The 15,679-nt window shown below is 42.9% G+C and overlaps 1 protein-coding gene across 2 annotated transcripts in view; it reads right to left on the bottom strand.

Moving 5' to 3' along the window:
* tcaim (T cell activation inhibitor, mitochondrial) overlaps nucleotides 1-14,993 on the bottom strand; it is a 20,971-nt gene extending 5,978 nt beyond the window's left edge. Inside the window, exons 1-8 of one of the 2 annotated variants that reach the window (XM_020528790.2) lie at nucleotides 14,438-14,993; nucleotides 12,443-12,575; nucleotides 10,130-10,283; nucleotides 7,088-7,337; nucleotides 4,741-4,863; nucleotides 2,983-3,080; nucleotides 1,372-1,463; nucleotides 630-862 (exon numbers count right to left, since the gene is read on the bottom strand). In XM_020528790.2, coding sequence (XP_020384379.1) covers nucleotides 630-862; nucleotides 1,372-1,463; nucleotides 2,983-3,080; nucleotides 4,741-4,863; nucleotides 7,088-7,337; nucleotides 10,130-10,283; nucleotides 12,443-12,575; nucleotides 14,438-14,457 — 1,103 coding nt within the window. In that variant the 5' untranslated portion in view covers nucleotides 14,458-14,993. The remainder of the gene's footprint in view (nucleotides 1-629; nucleotides 863-1,371; nucleotides 1,464-2,982; nucleotides 3,081-4,740; nucleotides 4,864-7,087; nucleotides 7,338-10,129; nucleotides 10,284-12,442; nucleotides 12,576-14,437) is intronic. The other variant, XM_020528791.2, reaches the window with a different exon arrangement.
* Nucleotides 14,994-15,679: the final 686 nt, after the last annotated feature.

Genomic DNA, 15,679 nt, shown 5'->3' with positions numbered 1-15,679 from the left:
TATCTTTACCCACTCTTAAATGTTCAACTGACTTTGACTTCGATTGAATACATGGAAAGGTCTTTGGATAGAGATCGAGGTTAGTATCACGATCGATTTTTCCACTGGATTGTGCATCAAACCTGGGAGTTTCCATCTGCAGGATAAACCCTATGTTGGATGTGGCAATACAAATTGACGTGGCAATTACAAATTGACCTTGAGAAGCGCTAATCAGTGCCTTCTCAAGGTCAACTAGGGATAGGCAATAGATATTGGCATAGCCAGTGACATCCACATCCGATGAGTGAATAAAGAAATTGCTAAGGAAATTATTGAATGACTCATTATCATATGATTGGCCAAATCATCAAATCCCACCCACCTTACCATCCCTTCCTCAACTGGAGAGGCTAGTACAAATGCAAAAATGGCCATCAAAATGGCTGCCTGCACATGCACAAATGGGCCCAGTGACATCAGTTACTGTTGGCAGAAGTCCGTAAGCCAGCACAAATCTATGCATACATAACTAGCATCACGATGTTCAGGGCATAATAATGTCACACTGGCTGCACTTCACAGTATGGCTTCACTTGCAACTTGCAGTCACCTATTGATCTGGGACAGCAACTTTAGCAATTACTCACTTTTCTAGAATTATTTGCAGTCCTTTTAGACTTCGTGGATGAAACAGAGGTTGAACAACGATCAAATTCTGATAGAAGGTCTTTAACATTCTGTAATAATCTTCGACCATAATTGTTGGCTGTAGATCCTCATTATAAACTAACTCAACGTCTCCCAGAAGGTAGCTGGTCCTCTCTTTCAACACAGAAAGATGGCTGTGAAGATCATAGTAGATGGGCAACCTCTCCAATAGCTTCAAGTAACAACAAATTAAATATTTACTAAACTAATACTTGGCGCATAATTCACAACTTAAACATTTACAGATGCCTTTGTTACCTCCAGACTGGACTTGTCTGAAATGTTTTCTGCCTGGCTTCCCACCTTTCACTCTCTGTCAACTCAACCTTATGCAAAACTGTGCCAGTTTGTCCCATTCATCCATCATCCACCGTACTCACCAAGATATACCGGCTCCTAGTCTGGCAATGCCATGATTTTACAATTTATATTCTGATTTTCAAATTCCTGCCTTACAACCCTCCCAAGATCTTGGTGCTCCTCCAATTTGGACCTCCTGAGCATCCCTTATTTCTTTCAATCCCATACTTGAGGCTGTACCTTCAGCTACCTGGGCCCTAGGTTGAGGGATACCCTTCCTAAAATTTGACTAGATAGAACATTGGAAATATTTATAAAGATAATAAATATGAAATGCACATATTTTGCTGTAATGTTGTCTTTACTGTTAGTTTCACTTACTTTTGTCCAGTGATGATGGACATCCACAGTTCCTAACATAATCTGCCCTGCAGCATTCATCCCGGAGCTATCAGCAAAGATTAGAGTGCATCCTGTAAAGGAAACAGACACACCCATGGAAAGGGATGAAAGATTTGTGTCAACGTTCACAGTGTAGAAGATCCATTGCACAGGTCCACTTTAAATTAGTCAGATCCCTATCTGAAATAAATAAAAGCAAAGTACTGTAGTTGCTTTAGATCTGAAATAAAAGCAGTGCTGGAGAAACTCAGCAGTTCGGGCAGTGTCTGTGGAGAGAGAATCATAATTAACATTTTGAGTCTGATGCCTTCTTCAAACCAAAAGCAGCTGGAAAATGGTGGTGTCATGCTGTTGACGAATGGGAAAGGAAGAGTAAGTGGAACAAATGGTGAGTGTGCCAAGTGTGAAAGACAAAGGTAGCACTAACAGTAGGAGGAGAAGGATAGAACCACAGAATAGGTTTTAATGGAAGATGTTAGTAGTATAGCAGAAAATAGGTCAGCTCTGTTATTGGCAAACCAGACACTGGGGGATGGGGAGGCGTAATCGAAATGGAAGAAATTGTTCATGATCTGAAGTTGGTGAACTCAGTGTTTATTCCTGAAGATGGTAAAGTGCCTCAGTGCACAATTAGGTGCTGTTCCTCCAGCTGGTGTTGAGTTTTGCTTGAGCACTGGAGCAGATCTGGGACACAAATGTTAGCAATGAGAACAAAATGGTGTATTAAAATGGCAGGCACTAGGAAGGTTGGGGTCATTCCTACAGATAGAACTGAGGTGTTCTGTTGAGGAGTCACTCAGCCTGCGTTTGGTCTTGCCAATGTATGGAAGAGCACATTGTGAGCACAGCAGACCACGCTGAACAAAGTACAAGTAAATCGCTGCATCAGCTGGAATGGTATGTCTGGAACCTGACAGAGTGAGGAGGCAGGTGAAAGAGCAAGTGTCACATCTTCTACATTTGCACAGGAAGGTGTCATGGAAGTATCGCAGAGGGACTAATCCTTGCAGAATGCTGACAGTAGAGGGGAGGAGATGATGTACTTGGTCTTGGCATCCTGCTGGAGGTGGCAGAAATGGTGCTGGAAGATGGAGAATCCTCGGTTGAGGAAAAAGCTGATGATATTGGAAGCATCCTTGTGGAGGGAAGATGGTATAATTGGAAATGATGCGACAGAGATGGAGAAAGTGGGAGAATGGAATAGGGTCCTTAAGTGAAGCAGGGTATGAGAATGTGTATTCGAGATAACTGTGGCTACTCAGTGGGTATGTAATGGATATTGGGGGACAGCCTATCTTCAGAAATAAAAGCAGAGAAATCAAAGGAGGGAACGGGGACTCAGAGATGGACTAGAGGAAGTGATAGAAGGATTCAATTACAAGATTTCTTTCAAGAAGTTTGTAAGCATGAAGAAAGGGCATTGGGTGGGTTTAATTTGAAAACTGTTGGAGTGAGGAAGTTTGAATGCACAGAAATTACACTTAAATGAAACATTAGCCTGCTTATCTTGTTTCTGAACATGCTAGCATAGCCATTTTCTAGTTTTGGTTTCATATCCCAATGCTTGCAAGTATTTATGAAAAGACAAACCTTTGATATTATGTAATTCTGGAGAGTTCTGCTGGGTGAAACGAGCAAGGCTGTGTAATTGGCTACATCGATGAGCTACTCCCCAACTTCTCTGCCACCTAGACCAAAAGCAAAATTAAAATCAAGTTACTGGTGATGGAATCTAATATACTTATGAGCATTCAGGAATATTCCTAAGTATGCTGGAAAACAATGTGAAAAATAAAACTTTAATATTCTTCTGTATTCCAGAACTCATTGGATTCCAGGAGGCTTCCAGCAGATTGGAAAACTGCTAATGTGACACCCCTGTTTAAGAAGGGAGGCACACAGAAATCATGAAACTATAGTCCAGTTGGCTTAATGTTGGGAAAATGCTACAGACCATCAGTAAGGAAGAAACAGCACAACATTTAAAAAAGCTTACACAACAGCGCACTTCACATGATTTTGTGAAAGGGATATCACATTTGACTAATTTGCCAGAGTTCTTTGATGATATAACAGGTCAAGATGATAATGAGGGACTGGTAAATGTAATGTATTTGGATTTTGAGAAGCATTCAATAAGGTGCCACTTAAAAGGTTATTGCACAAGATAGGAGCTCACAATATTGGGAGTAATGCATTAGCATAGATTGAGGATTAAAAGATGTGTGAACATACAGTTAGGATTAATGGGTAGTTTTCAGACTGGAGAGACATAACTAGTAGAGTTCCACAAGCATCAGTCCTAGGACCTCAATTATTTACCATTTATATTAATGACCTGGGAGGAGGGGGCACAGTAAAATGTATCCAAATTTGCTGATGATACAAAAATAGGTGGGGAGGCATTCTGTGATGAGTACATAAGGAATTTGTAAGGGGATACAAATAGGCCAAATGAATGGGGAAAAACCTGGCAGTTGTAATTTAATGTAGGAAAGTGAGAGGTCATGGAATAATCAAAAGGCAGGCTATTATTGAATAAAGACAGACTCCATTAAAAAGCAGTACAGAGGAATCTGGGTGTTCTTGTGCATGAAATGCAAAAAGCAAGCAGGTGCAGCAAAGTAATTCAGATTGCAAATGGAATTTTGACCTTTATCGTGAGAGGGGTGGAGCTTAAAAACAAGATGTTGGTGAAGCTGCACCTAGAGTACAGTTTTGACCCTGTTAGTGGTGGGGCAATTAAATTGAGTACATGCCGCAGGCCAGAAGTGGACATCTTGGGAGGGTTGTGGAATTGGAGGAGAGCAAAAACAGGGAGGGGTGAAGCATGGGAGAGATACAGGATAAGGAATCTCAAATCATCCTGTTGCCAGATTGGATTCCAATGTAGGTCATGGGGGGAGGGGTGTGCCATCGCAGATGAGTGGTCCGAGTTTTTATATGATCGGTAGTTGTGAATAAATCCAATGTTTAAAAGGTGCAAGGTTGTAGGCCGGCCTGACGAACATCAGAATAGCTGAGTTTGAATCTAACAAAACTAGAGTGGAGGGTTTTAGCAGTGGCAGAGATGTGCATTGTCATAGAGGTGGAAGTCAGTAGCTTTGGAGATGGAGATGAAATGAGGTTGGAAGCTCAGCTTGAGGTCATCTGGTTTTGCCTCAGTATTCGCAAGTACTATTAATCCCAAGCTGTTTAACAGATGCACGGAAAACAGTTGTAGAGTGGGTGGAATCACCTCCCTGAACTACAAAACAGCTCAAACCCTACTACATTTAAAGAGACTCGTTTAAAACTCTACATATGTATCCCTTTCTGACATATTTAGCTTCCTTTTAGAAGCAGTACCTGATATCAGCTATCTCCAGTTGCTGACACAGTTCCGTTTTTAAATGATTGAGCTCATCTCGCAGTGGAATACTGATAGTTAACTTCTCGGAGGCAGTAGCTCTGTTTTTATGTAACCACAACCTGCAAAATTAATATTACATCAGTTTTTCAGCATTATTCTCTCAATAACACCCATGATTTCCTCAAAAGGATTCCAAAACCAAAAACCATGGGGTTGAGAAACCTTTGACTAGTAACTCTCACCCAGCAAAATTTAGGATTGTCTATTACTCTTGCAACATCAATTTGAGAAAAACTGACAGACTTCTTAACTAGCATCACCAAGCCTGTTCAAATCACACATTTCACAATATTATTAAGTGTAAATAGATTCAATACAACTTGTCATGGTCTTCATTTATAAAATATTGAAATCTATGAAAACTTGTTTAATTTACCTTTTGTATAAACAAGTCACTGGAATAGCCTAAAATGGACAAGTTTTACGTAATATTGTGAGAATCCGATTCCTGTAAGGGTGGTAAAACAAATTCAATATGTGCCAAAAAGAACTGGATGAATTCTTGATAAGGAAAAATGGATAGAGTTTGGGAAAGAGACGGAGAATGGGACTAATTAGATTGCTGTTCCAAAGATCAGCTCAGGCACAGTGGACTGAATGGCCTCTTTTTGTGTCATAAGATTTCAAAAAGATTTCTCTTGCAAACCAAATCCCTTAGTTTACAAGAACAGAGCAGTTAATGAACTGCTTTTCATGATTTCAGGACATGCCAAAACATTTCACTGCCCCTTTTGAAGTGTACCTACTCTTGTAATATTGAAGAAACATTAGTCAACTTGCACATGGCAAGATGCCACAAATAGCAATTTAATAATGGCTGGATAATCTGATTATTTGATGCCGAGTGAGGTGTAATATCCCATCCAAAAGACTGCATCTGTACCATTGTTTTTGCAATTGGAAATCTTCTTTCAGTGGAATTCCCAAGGATGAGTCCCTTGCTTTTTTTGGTATATGATTTAGACAAATATAAAGGTAATCAAGAGGATTGAAGATGACATAAAAATTGGCCAGGTGATTGATAATGCAGAAGTGGGTGGTAAAATGACAAATAGAATTCAGTCTTGAGGCATTCAAGGTAATGAATTTGTGGAAGACAAACAAAGCAAAGGAATTGTAAGACATTGAGAAGTGTAGAGGCAGAAAGGGATCTTGGAGAGCATTCTTACAGATCCCTGAAGGTAACAGAACAGATACATAGGATGGTAAAGCAGAAGTAGGGGATACCTTTCTTTACAAGTCAAAGCAAAGAATATAAGAGCATGGAGTTCATACTGGAACAGATAAAGCATTGGTTAGACCGAAACTAGAATACTGTGTGTGATTCTGATCACCTCATTCTCGGAAGCATGTGATCACATCAGAGAGGCAGAGGAAATTTACAATTTCACAGAGGATACTGAGGCAGATTCAACTGAGATGTTTAAAATTATGAAGGGCCTTGATACAGTACATAGGAATGACCTATTTCACTTATCAGAGGCATAAATTACTAGGGGGCAAAGATTTCAAGTGATTAGTAGAAAGATTAGAGGGGAGAAGAAGATTTTTTTACCCAGAGGATAGTGGGCGACTGCAATGACTGGCTAAAAGATAGGCGGAAACCTTCATCTCAATTATAAGGTATAGTTTGTGTACTTAAAGGGCAATTATAAATTATAAACAGTGTAAAACTATACATGTCAAGGGGCACAATGTCAACAGCTATCAACATCAGGCTCGGAAATTGATTAGTTTGAATAGGTCTTTTTTGACCGGCACAGGTACAATGCGCTGAATGGTCTTCTTCAGTGCCATACATTTCTGTGATTCTATAAATGCTGCATTCCCTCTACTTTCCTTCCACAGTACTACCCCTGTGATAATGCAGTACTTCTATTGCCGTGCCCTTTTGATAATGTAGTCCTATCACAGTACTGCCCCTCTATAATGCCCCTCTGGGAGCAGAGCCCTCCCTTAGCACTGTGATCTGACAGATTACCAAATGCAGGGCGGCCACTGAATTGATCCTTTGACAGTACAGCCTTCCCTTAGTACAGTATCTCCAACAGGTCCATACTCACTCAGTACTGTCTTTCTGACACTGACACTCCCTCAATACTGACCTGAGTGAAGATTTGAACTCATGGCCATCTTAGTTGTACTACGCACTAAGCCACAGCTGACACTTGAATGATGAGTCTAATATTAATGATGCGAATATCTGGAAATGGGCTACGCCACAACAAGAATCACAGCAATTAAGGCAACCTTGAATAAGGTAAGCGGTAACAGTTTTTGTACCCAAGTGCAGGTTCCATACGGACAGTGCAGTCCAACTCTTCCTCTGGGTCCCTGTAGCCAGTGACAGTATAGTAGGTCTTATCCCATTTGATAGGTCTACCAGATGGAACGCTCCTGATCTGCTGAGGCAGGCCCTTGTCAATCTGTGAATCTTGCACATGATCAGTGGATAAACTGCAGGATTTCAAGATCGTTACAACCACACTGAGCAGGTCCTTACTCTGTAGCGTAAAAGTGACTGGTCGAAACCCTGAAACAAATAGTTTTTGTCTTAATATTAACTAAATTTGTAGGCATAAAATGAACTTACCACAATACAGTGTGAAATTAAACACAGAAAAGAAAAACAGGAGTAGGTCATTTGGCCTTTCAAGCCTGCTCCATCATTTAATATGATCACGGCTTATCATCCTAGTCAGTACCATGTTCCAGCTTTCACAGCAGACCCTTTGAGCCCTTTAGATCAAAGGACTATAACTCCTTCTTGAAAACATTCAATGTTTTTGCCTCAACAGTGTCCTGTGGCAGAGAATTCCACAGGCTCACCACTCTGAGTGAAGATATTCTGCTCACCTCTGTCCTAAATAGCTTACCCCATATCCTTAAACTGTGACTCCTGGTTCTGGACTCTCTGGTCCTCTGGAACATTCTTCCTGCATTTACCCTGTCTAGTCCCATTAGAATTTTATAGATTTCTATGAAATCCCCCCTCATTCTAAACTTCAGTGAATGTAGTCCTAACCAATCCAGTCTCTCTTCATATGGTCAGTCATGACATCCCAGGAATTAGTCTGGTAAACTTTCATCACATTTCCTTAGATAAGGAAGCCAAAACCGCACACAACATTCCAGGCGTGGTCTCACCAAGGCCCTGTAATATTGCTGCAAGGTATCCCTGCTCTTGTACTCAAAATCCTCTCGCTATGAAGACCAACATATCATTTGCCTTCTTCACTGTCAGCTGAACCTGCATGCTTAGTTTCAGTGACTGGTGGACAACAGACAAATTATTGGATGATAGAGGACAGCGAGAGGTGATTCGGCCTGTCATGCCTGTTCTTCAGAATTACTTCTCCATTCCCGACTCTTTCCCCAAAGCCCTGTAACTCCTCTTCCCATTCAAACGTTTATTCAATTCCCTTTTGAAAGTTACTACTGTATCTGCTACTGCTGCCTTTTCGGGCAGTGTACTCCATATCTCAACAATTGATATGCAAAGAGCAAAAAAACAGGTGTCCTGCAGTGCGACATAGCTTACATTGTGCTGCTGCCATCACCCATTCTGACAGCTTGCAATTTCTAAAATGATCTCAAATTAACTTGACCAAGAGCAGTAGAACAATGCTTACACCAATTTGATTTTGTGTATGTAGTGTCTTTAACATTGCAGAATGTCACAAGATGCTTCATAAGAGGCTTATCAAACAAAATTTGACATAGACACATAACCCCAGGCAACATGGTGGCACAGTACTTAGAGCTGCTGCCACACAGCGCCAGGGACACAGGTTCAATTCCAGTCTTGAGCAACTACGACTATGTGGAGTTTGCACATTCTCTTCGTGTCTACATGGATTTTCTCCGGGTAGTCCGGCTTCCTTCCACAGTCCAAAGATGTGCAGGTTAGGTGCATTGGCCACGTTAAGTTGCCCCATAGTGTCTAGGGATGTGTAGGTTAGGTGGATTAGCCATGCGAAATGCAGGGTTAAGGGGATAGGGTAGGAGGTTTGGTCTGGGTGGGATGCTCTTCAGAGGGTCAGGTGGACTCGATGGCCAAATGGCCAGGTTCCACATTGTATGGATTTTATGAGATATTAGGACAGGTGTGAGTGTCTGAAAACAGAGCAAGGCAGAAAGGAACCGAATTCCAGTGCTTGGGACTTCGGCAACTAAAGGCACAGCTGCCACTGGTGGGGTGAAAGAAAAGTAGGGATATAGAAGAGATCAGAACTAAAGAAGTGCAGTTATCTCAGAGGGTTGTAGTGCTGGAGAGGAATACAGAACTGGGATGGGCGAGACCATGGAGAGATTTGAAAGCAATGACGAAAATATTAAAATTGAAGCATTGCTGGACCAGGAGCTAATATACATCGATGAGCACAATACTCCTGCAAAGCACTTCTCACCCTGTCATTGTACCAATGCAGGAAAGCATTTGCACATCACTGCACCACTGTTACTGCTCCACAATGCCCCTGTTGTACATCCATATTCCCCGCATCAGACGAATGTTAATTAGTGGATAAATATTGGCCAGGATATGGAGGCGACCTCATCTGCACCTGTCCAAAATAATGCATTGGAACGTTGTACGTATACCTGAGCAGACCAATGAGGCCATGGTTTAACATTTTATTGAAAGATACCATTGGACAGTGTAGACCTCCCTCAGTACTGTGCTTGGAATATCTACCTAAATTTCTGTGCTGAAGCCCTGGAACTGGACTTGAATCCAGGACCTTGTGGCTCAGATAATAGTGCTACTCACTGACATAATGAGCTTAGATTCAAGCTTATTATGAACAGTATGGTGGCTCAGTGGTTAGCACTGCTGCATCACAGCACCAGGGACCCAGGTTCAATTTCAGCCTTGGCGTGTGTGGATTTTGCACATTCTCTCCTCGTCTGCATGGTTTTTCTCCGGGTGCTCCAGTTTCCTCCCACAGTCCAAAGATGTGCAGGTTAGATGGACTGGCCATGTTAAATTGCCCATAGTGTCCAGGCTAGGTGGATTTTCCATGGGAAATGCTGGGTTACAGGGATAGGATAGGGAATGGGTCCAGGTGGGATGCTCTTTGGAGGATCGGTGTGGGCTGAATGTCCTGCTTCCACGCTGTAGGGGTTCTACGGTTCATGGCTTCATTTTCTTTGTAAAGCACATAACACTTTGCTCTGAGGACACTGGGACTACACATCTCTCTAACTAAAGGCCTGAACAACAATACACTGCAGAGAATATCTGCCTTAAATCTATGAAACCGGTTAAGTCAGAACAAGAGTAAAAATTAGTGCATACAGCTCCCACTTAAACATTGCCCCTACCTGAGGTATTTACATGGCGCTGGGGTGCATTTGGATCACTACTTGTGTCTCTGATGTAGAATGTGAGTTTTGTAGGTTGAAGGGCTTTCTGTCCTGGTCTTTGCATGCACTCCAAGTAGCTATTCAACTGCTTGAGGGAATTTTCATTCACTTCCTGCAAAAGCAAAACAATACACAGAGACTTTCTTCCAGCTGAAAATAAATTGCATCTGATTCTTAGAAAAGCACAGCACAGAATCAGGTCCATCGAGTCTGCACTGATTCATCCGGTCTGAGTTGAAAGATTTTTTTCAGTGGGGCAGTGGTCACATGGCACAGATACTTAAGCTCTACCAAAAATTGGTAAATACCACTGTCATCTTTAATCACATCTTTACCTAACCAAATCTGGGCTGAAACATTCAAGGAATGAAAGCCTTTATCTCCAAAGGAATAATGACCATTAGCACCGGTTCTTCTTTACACTCAAACAAGAAATCATGGAATGGTTTCCACAATTGTCTCTTATATTGAACATAAGGACAGGAGGAGATTATTCAGCCCCTTGAATCTGCTCCATTATTCAATAAGGTCACAGTGGATATGTAACCACCTGGTCTCACACCCCTTGAAAAGATAAAAACCTATCACCAATTCTAAAATTAACAATTGACTGAACATTAACTGTGGTGTTCAGAAGAGAGTTCCAAGCTGTTACCACTCTTTGTGCGTAGGACTGTTTCCTAATTTCATTCCTGAGAAGTCTAGCTCCAATTTTTAGATTTGGTTCACATTCAAGCACAGGAATTGGGTGCTCACCTCAAAAAGCTATTTGCAACATGGAACCAGCTCCATGTTTCCACAAATTTATGTAGCAATAGTGCCAGTATAAATGAGATGGATTATAAATGGCAGAGCAATAAAAATGATTTAAGAGCATACAGTGTAGTAACAGACCAGTGTAAAGACATTCAGAGTGTCTCAGAAAGACAGAGATGGAACCTGCCTGTGTAGTTTAAAGAAAAATTTGAAACAAGGACACTGTACCTGGAACAGGGACAGCATTTGACGCATGGTGTCTATGCCAGCTCTTTGAAAAAGTTATCAAATAGGTCCCATTCTGCCCATGTTCCTTCCCCTTCAATTATTTATCCAATTCCCATTTGAAGGTCACTATTGAATTTGCTTTTACTGCCCCTTCAAACAGCACATTCCAGAACAGTTAACAATTATCTGTGTCCTCTGGTAACAGAACTTCCCATCATTGAGCCGCTTCCTTATATTTACTCTATCAAACCCCTTTATGATTTTGAATGCTATGAAAGGGCACCACGGTGGCTAAGTGGTTAGCACTGCTGTCTCACAGCGCCAGGGACCTGGGTTTGATTCCAGCCTTGGGTGACTGTCTGTGTCGAGTTTGCACATTCTCCCCATGTTTGCATGGGTTTCCTCTGGGTGCTCCGGTTTCCTCCCACAGTCCAGAGATGTGCAGGGTAGGTGGATTGGCTATGCTAAATTGCCCATAGTACCCAGGGATGTTTGGGTTAGGTGGGTTAGACATGGCAAAAGCAGGGGTAGGGGAATGGGTCTGGGTGGAATGCTCTTCGGAGGGGTGGTGTGGACTTGTTGGGCCGACTGACCTGTTTCCACACTAAAGAGATTCTATGATTCTATGAAATATCCCTCAAGTTTCTCTGCTGTAAGGAGAACAACACAGCTTATCCATTCTCTCTAGATAACTGAAGTCATTCATCCCTGATAACATTCTGAAAAGAAAGATCTGAATTTCTACTCTACCTTTCACATCCTCAGGTGATTCAAAACCGCCTTACTAGAAATTTAGTCACTGTTGTAATATCAGAAACATGACTGCTAATTAGCATGTAGCAACTTTGCACAAATAGCAATGGGATAATGATAAGGGATAATGATAAGGGATAATGATCAGATAATCTATTTTAGTGATAATGGTTGATGGATAAATATTGGGTAGGACACTCAGGAGAGCTCTCCTCTTTTCCCTAATGTAGTACCAAAGGATCTCTTACATCTACCTAACAGGGTAGACAGGGCTTTAATCTGAAAAAGATAATCATCCAAAAAATAATCACTTCTGACAGTGTTGCACTCCTTCAGTACTTCACTGGGCATGTCAGCATAGAAAGTGTTCTCGTCTCTGCAGTAGGACTTGATCCCACAACTGCTTGATACTGAGGTGAGAGTGCTATCCACCACATGACACCTGACACTAGATCCTGGTAAAGCTCTGCACCTTCTCCAAGGTGATAATTAGTTCTTAAACTCAGAAACCTCACAGAGACCATCAGTACCTACCCTCTCTCTCGGATACTGGCCAAAGAAATCTGGGTGTACAGCAAAGTAGAATGGTCTCAGGGCATTCACAGCTTCAGTCACTGACAAGATGCTCATTCGACAAATCTGATGATTGGCTATTCCTGCACAGAATCTGGGATAGAAAATTAAGTGATTTGGTGAGTAACAGGGAGTCGGTTTCTATTGCATTATAGAATGTTTGCTCAGCTGAGCCTGCATAGCAGGAGAGTTTGTAGAAAAAAAAATCAACAATGAAAATTGTAGCTCAAGTTAAATGCAAGTTATTTGGGCAGTAGGAATTGTTACCAAATTGCACAAAGGTCTCAAAGTACATGAACAGATGAAAGGGAAATCAATAGAAAGATTAACCGATGGGGTGAGATGAATTAGGAAGGAAAGAAGTTTACATGAACCATAAAAATTGGCTTGGGTTTGTTGGGCCAAATGGCTGCTTCATGTTGTATGTTTTACATAAACATTGGTACATTGAAAATTCTGGCTAAAATATCCCCCAGGGATGGACAATGTACTTAGGGATTCCAGGTCAGGCTGCAAAATCAATTGGAAACAATTCAACAGAGGATCCAAATCTAAAAGTACAGTCATACAGCAAACCAGAGTAGCCAGGGTGTATTTATAGGACTGTTGACCAAAAGACAATACTATACCGAACTTATACAAAATCCAATTTTAACCTCCTCACATATTGGATTAAATTAAGTCTTTGGAATACGTGAAGAGGAGCAGGAATATGTCAATTTCCCTGTGTAAAGATTCTTACTTAAGACTGCATGGAAGAGTTGGGACTTTACAGGAATTAAAACTTCATGAGTGATCAGTTTGAGGTCTAGAATATAATGACGGGAACTGATAATGCTCCAGTTGAGAGTTTGATTCAATAAACAGATTCAGGAGGTGAAGGGGACACAACTTCACATGCACAGGGCTACTGTCAGGAGGTAGTTCCATCCTCACAAAGTAGCAAAGTGCTGTCTCACACAACGGACAATGAATCACTGAATTTCACCAAGAGACAGCTGGAGCTGTTTGTGACCAGGGAAGATATCACCTTGCTCAAGAGGAAGCTATTGAGTCGAATGTCCAGGACAATAGAGCTTACTAGGGCGGTTTTGATCACCTACACAGCTTGGAGAAGAATTTCCCAGACTTTATTCTTTGCACAATTCAGGCTGGTGCAGCCTCCTTTCACGTGACTTTTAGATGGGGAGTGTCCATATCATAACAAGCAACGTGTCACAGATTGTGTGGGATGATTTGGGTATTCCGGAGCACCTGTCTTTAACTGTTCAGGTGTCATGTCTGTGTTCTGTATTCGTGTGTTGTATGTTCATAAATGACACAAAACCCAAGATTGTAGGAGATGGTGAACAGGACACAGTTGATCTATTTCTGCTCAGAGAGGTAGCGTTCCATCACAAAGTCAAGTGTCATAGCAAGAAAATATGTGTTTTCTTCATGACACACACTGGACTTTCAGACTCCTTTAGGTTCGTAATGCTGAGCTCCACTGAAATGGCAGTTTGCGGGGGTGTTACAGATCCCATCCCATCTCATTACAGACTTAAATTCTCTTTCCCTCCTTTGTTGAGGTTTCAACTCAACACTCAATCCAGACCATTCATTCAGAATCTTACGATGATAAAGTGTTTGTGATCCCACTTTCACATAAACTGCCCCAAGTTATAGTAAAAGGAGGACGGAGCAACTAGTGCGAGTGCTGGGGGCTGCAGTTTCAGAGGGGGAAGAGTAGAGGGGCATGAGGGGGGGGTGTGGGTATCAGAGAGGAGGGGATATCAGAAGGGGTGGGGGTGGTCTCAGGGGGAAGAGAAGGAGCGAGGTGTCTGTCAGAGGAGGGTGAGATTTAGAGGGTGGTGTGTGGGGAGGGGGCTGTGGAGTCGGTGACATAGGAGTCAGAGGTGAGACAGAGGTCAGGGTGCCTCTGACCATTGACCCTTGACCCGAGGCCTCGCTCACCTGCCCAGAAACCGGAGCATCCGCGCGGATCATCCGGGCCGCAGGCCTCGGCCGAGCCCAACTGTCAGTCCCAGCTCCGGGCCCCGCACTCACTTTGCCTGACGGTCACCCGGACAACGAGGGCACACTCGAATAATCCATACCGGAGAGACCGATCACCAGGGAGCAGCAATAACTCCCAGAGAAACCGATTGCCAGGGAGGAGCAATTCATTCGAGAGTGACCGATCGTCAGGGAAGACCAATCCGTACCGGAGGTATCGAGTATGAAACAATCGCAGTCGTTTTTGGTAGTTTATTCAGCCCATTGAGGTTGTGCCAGCGTAGGTTTGAACACTTGTTGTGCCATGATCTCACGTTCGTTCTTTTCTAATTTTTCCAACATTAAAATTGATTTAGATCCAGGTCCAAGCCTCTTAATCTTCGTCTCAGCCCGGGATAGTAAGAACTGCCGATGCTGGAGTCAGAAATAATATGGAGCTTCATCAGAAAAGAAGGGTCCTGACCCGAAACGTATTCCTCCAGTTCCACACTGTGTTATCTCAGCCCGGGAGATCCTGGGTCAAAGGCATAGCACCAAGAACCGTACACAGTACTCAAACTGTAATAACAAAGTGTAGAGCTGGAGGAACACAGCAGGCCAGGCAGCATCAGAGGAGCAGGAAAGCTGACGTTTCGGGTCTCGACCCTTCTTCAGAAATGGGGGAGGGGAAGGGGGCTTTGAAATAAATGAAGAGACAGGGAGGCGATGATAGAAGGTGGATAGAGGAGCAGATAGGTGGAGAGAAGACGGACAGGTCAAGGAGGCAGGGACCATTGGGCTGCAGGGTTCCCAGGCGGAATATGAGGTGCTGTTCCTCCAGCCTTCGGGTGGCATCGTTGTGGCAATGGAAGCGGCCCAGGATGGACATGTCGTCCAAAGACTGGGCGGAGGAGTTGAAGTGGTTCGCGACTGGAAGGTGTTGTCATTTGTCACGAACCAAGCGTAGGTGCTCCACAAAGCGGTCTCCAAGCCTCTGCTTGGTTTCCCCCATGTAGAGGAGGCCACATCGGGAACAGCGGATACAGTCGACCACATTAGCGGATGTGCAGGTGAACATCTGTTTAATGTGGAAGATTTTCTTGGGGCCTGGGTTGGAGGTGAGGGGGGAGGTGTGGGGGGAGGTGTAGGGGCAGGTGTAGCACCTCCTGCGGATGCAGGAAAGGTGCCAGGGGTGGTGGGGCTAGTGGAGAGTGTGGAGCA

This window comes from Rhincodon typus, chromosome 4 (genome assembly GCF_021869965.1).
Source record: "Rhincodon typus isolate 14 chromosome 4, sRhiTyp1.1, whole genome shotgun sequence".
Lineage (NCBI taxonomy): Eukaryota > Metazoa > Chordata > Chondrichthyes > Orectolobiformes > Rhincodontidae > Rhincodon > Rhincodon typus.
The sequence above is the reverse complement of the archived record's forward strand: the minus strand, read 5'-3'. Positions and strand labels throughout refer to the sequence as shown.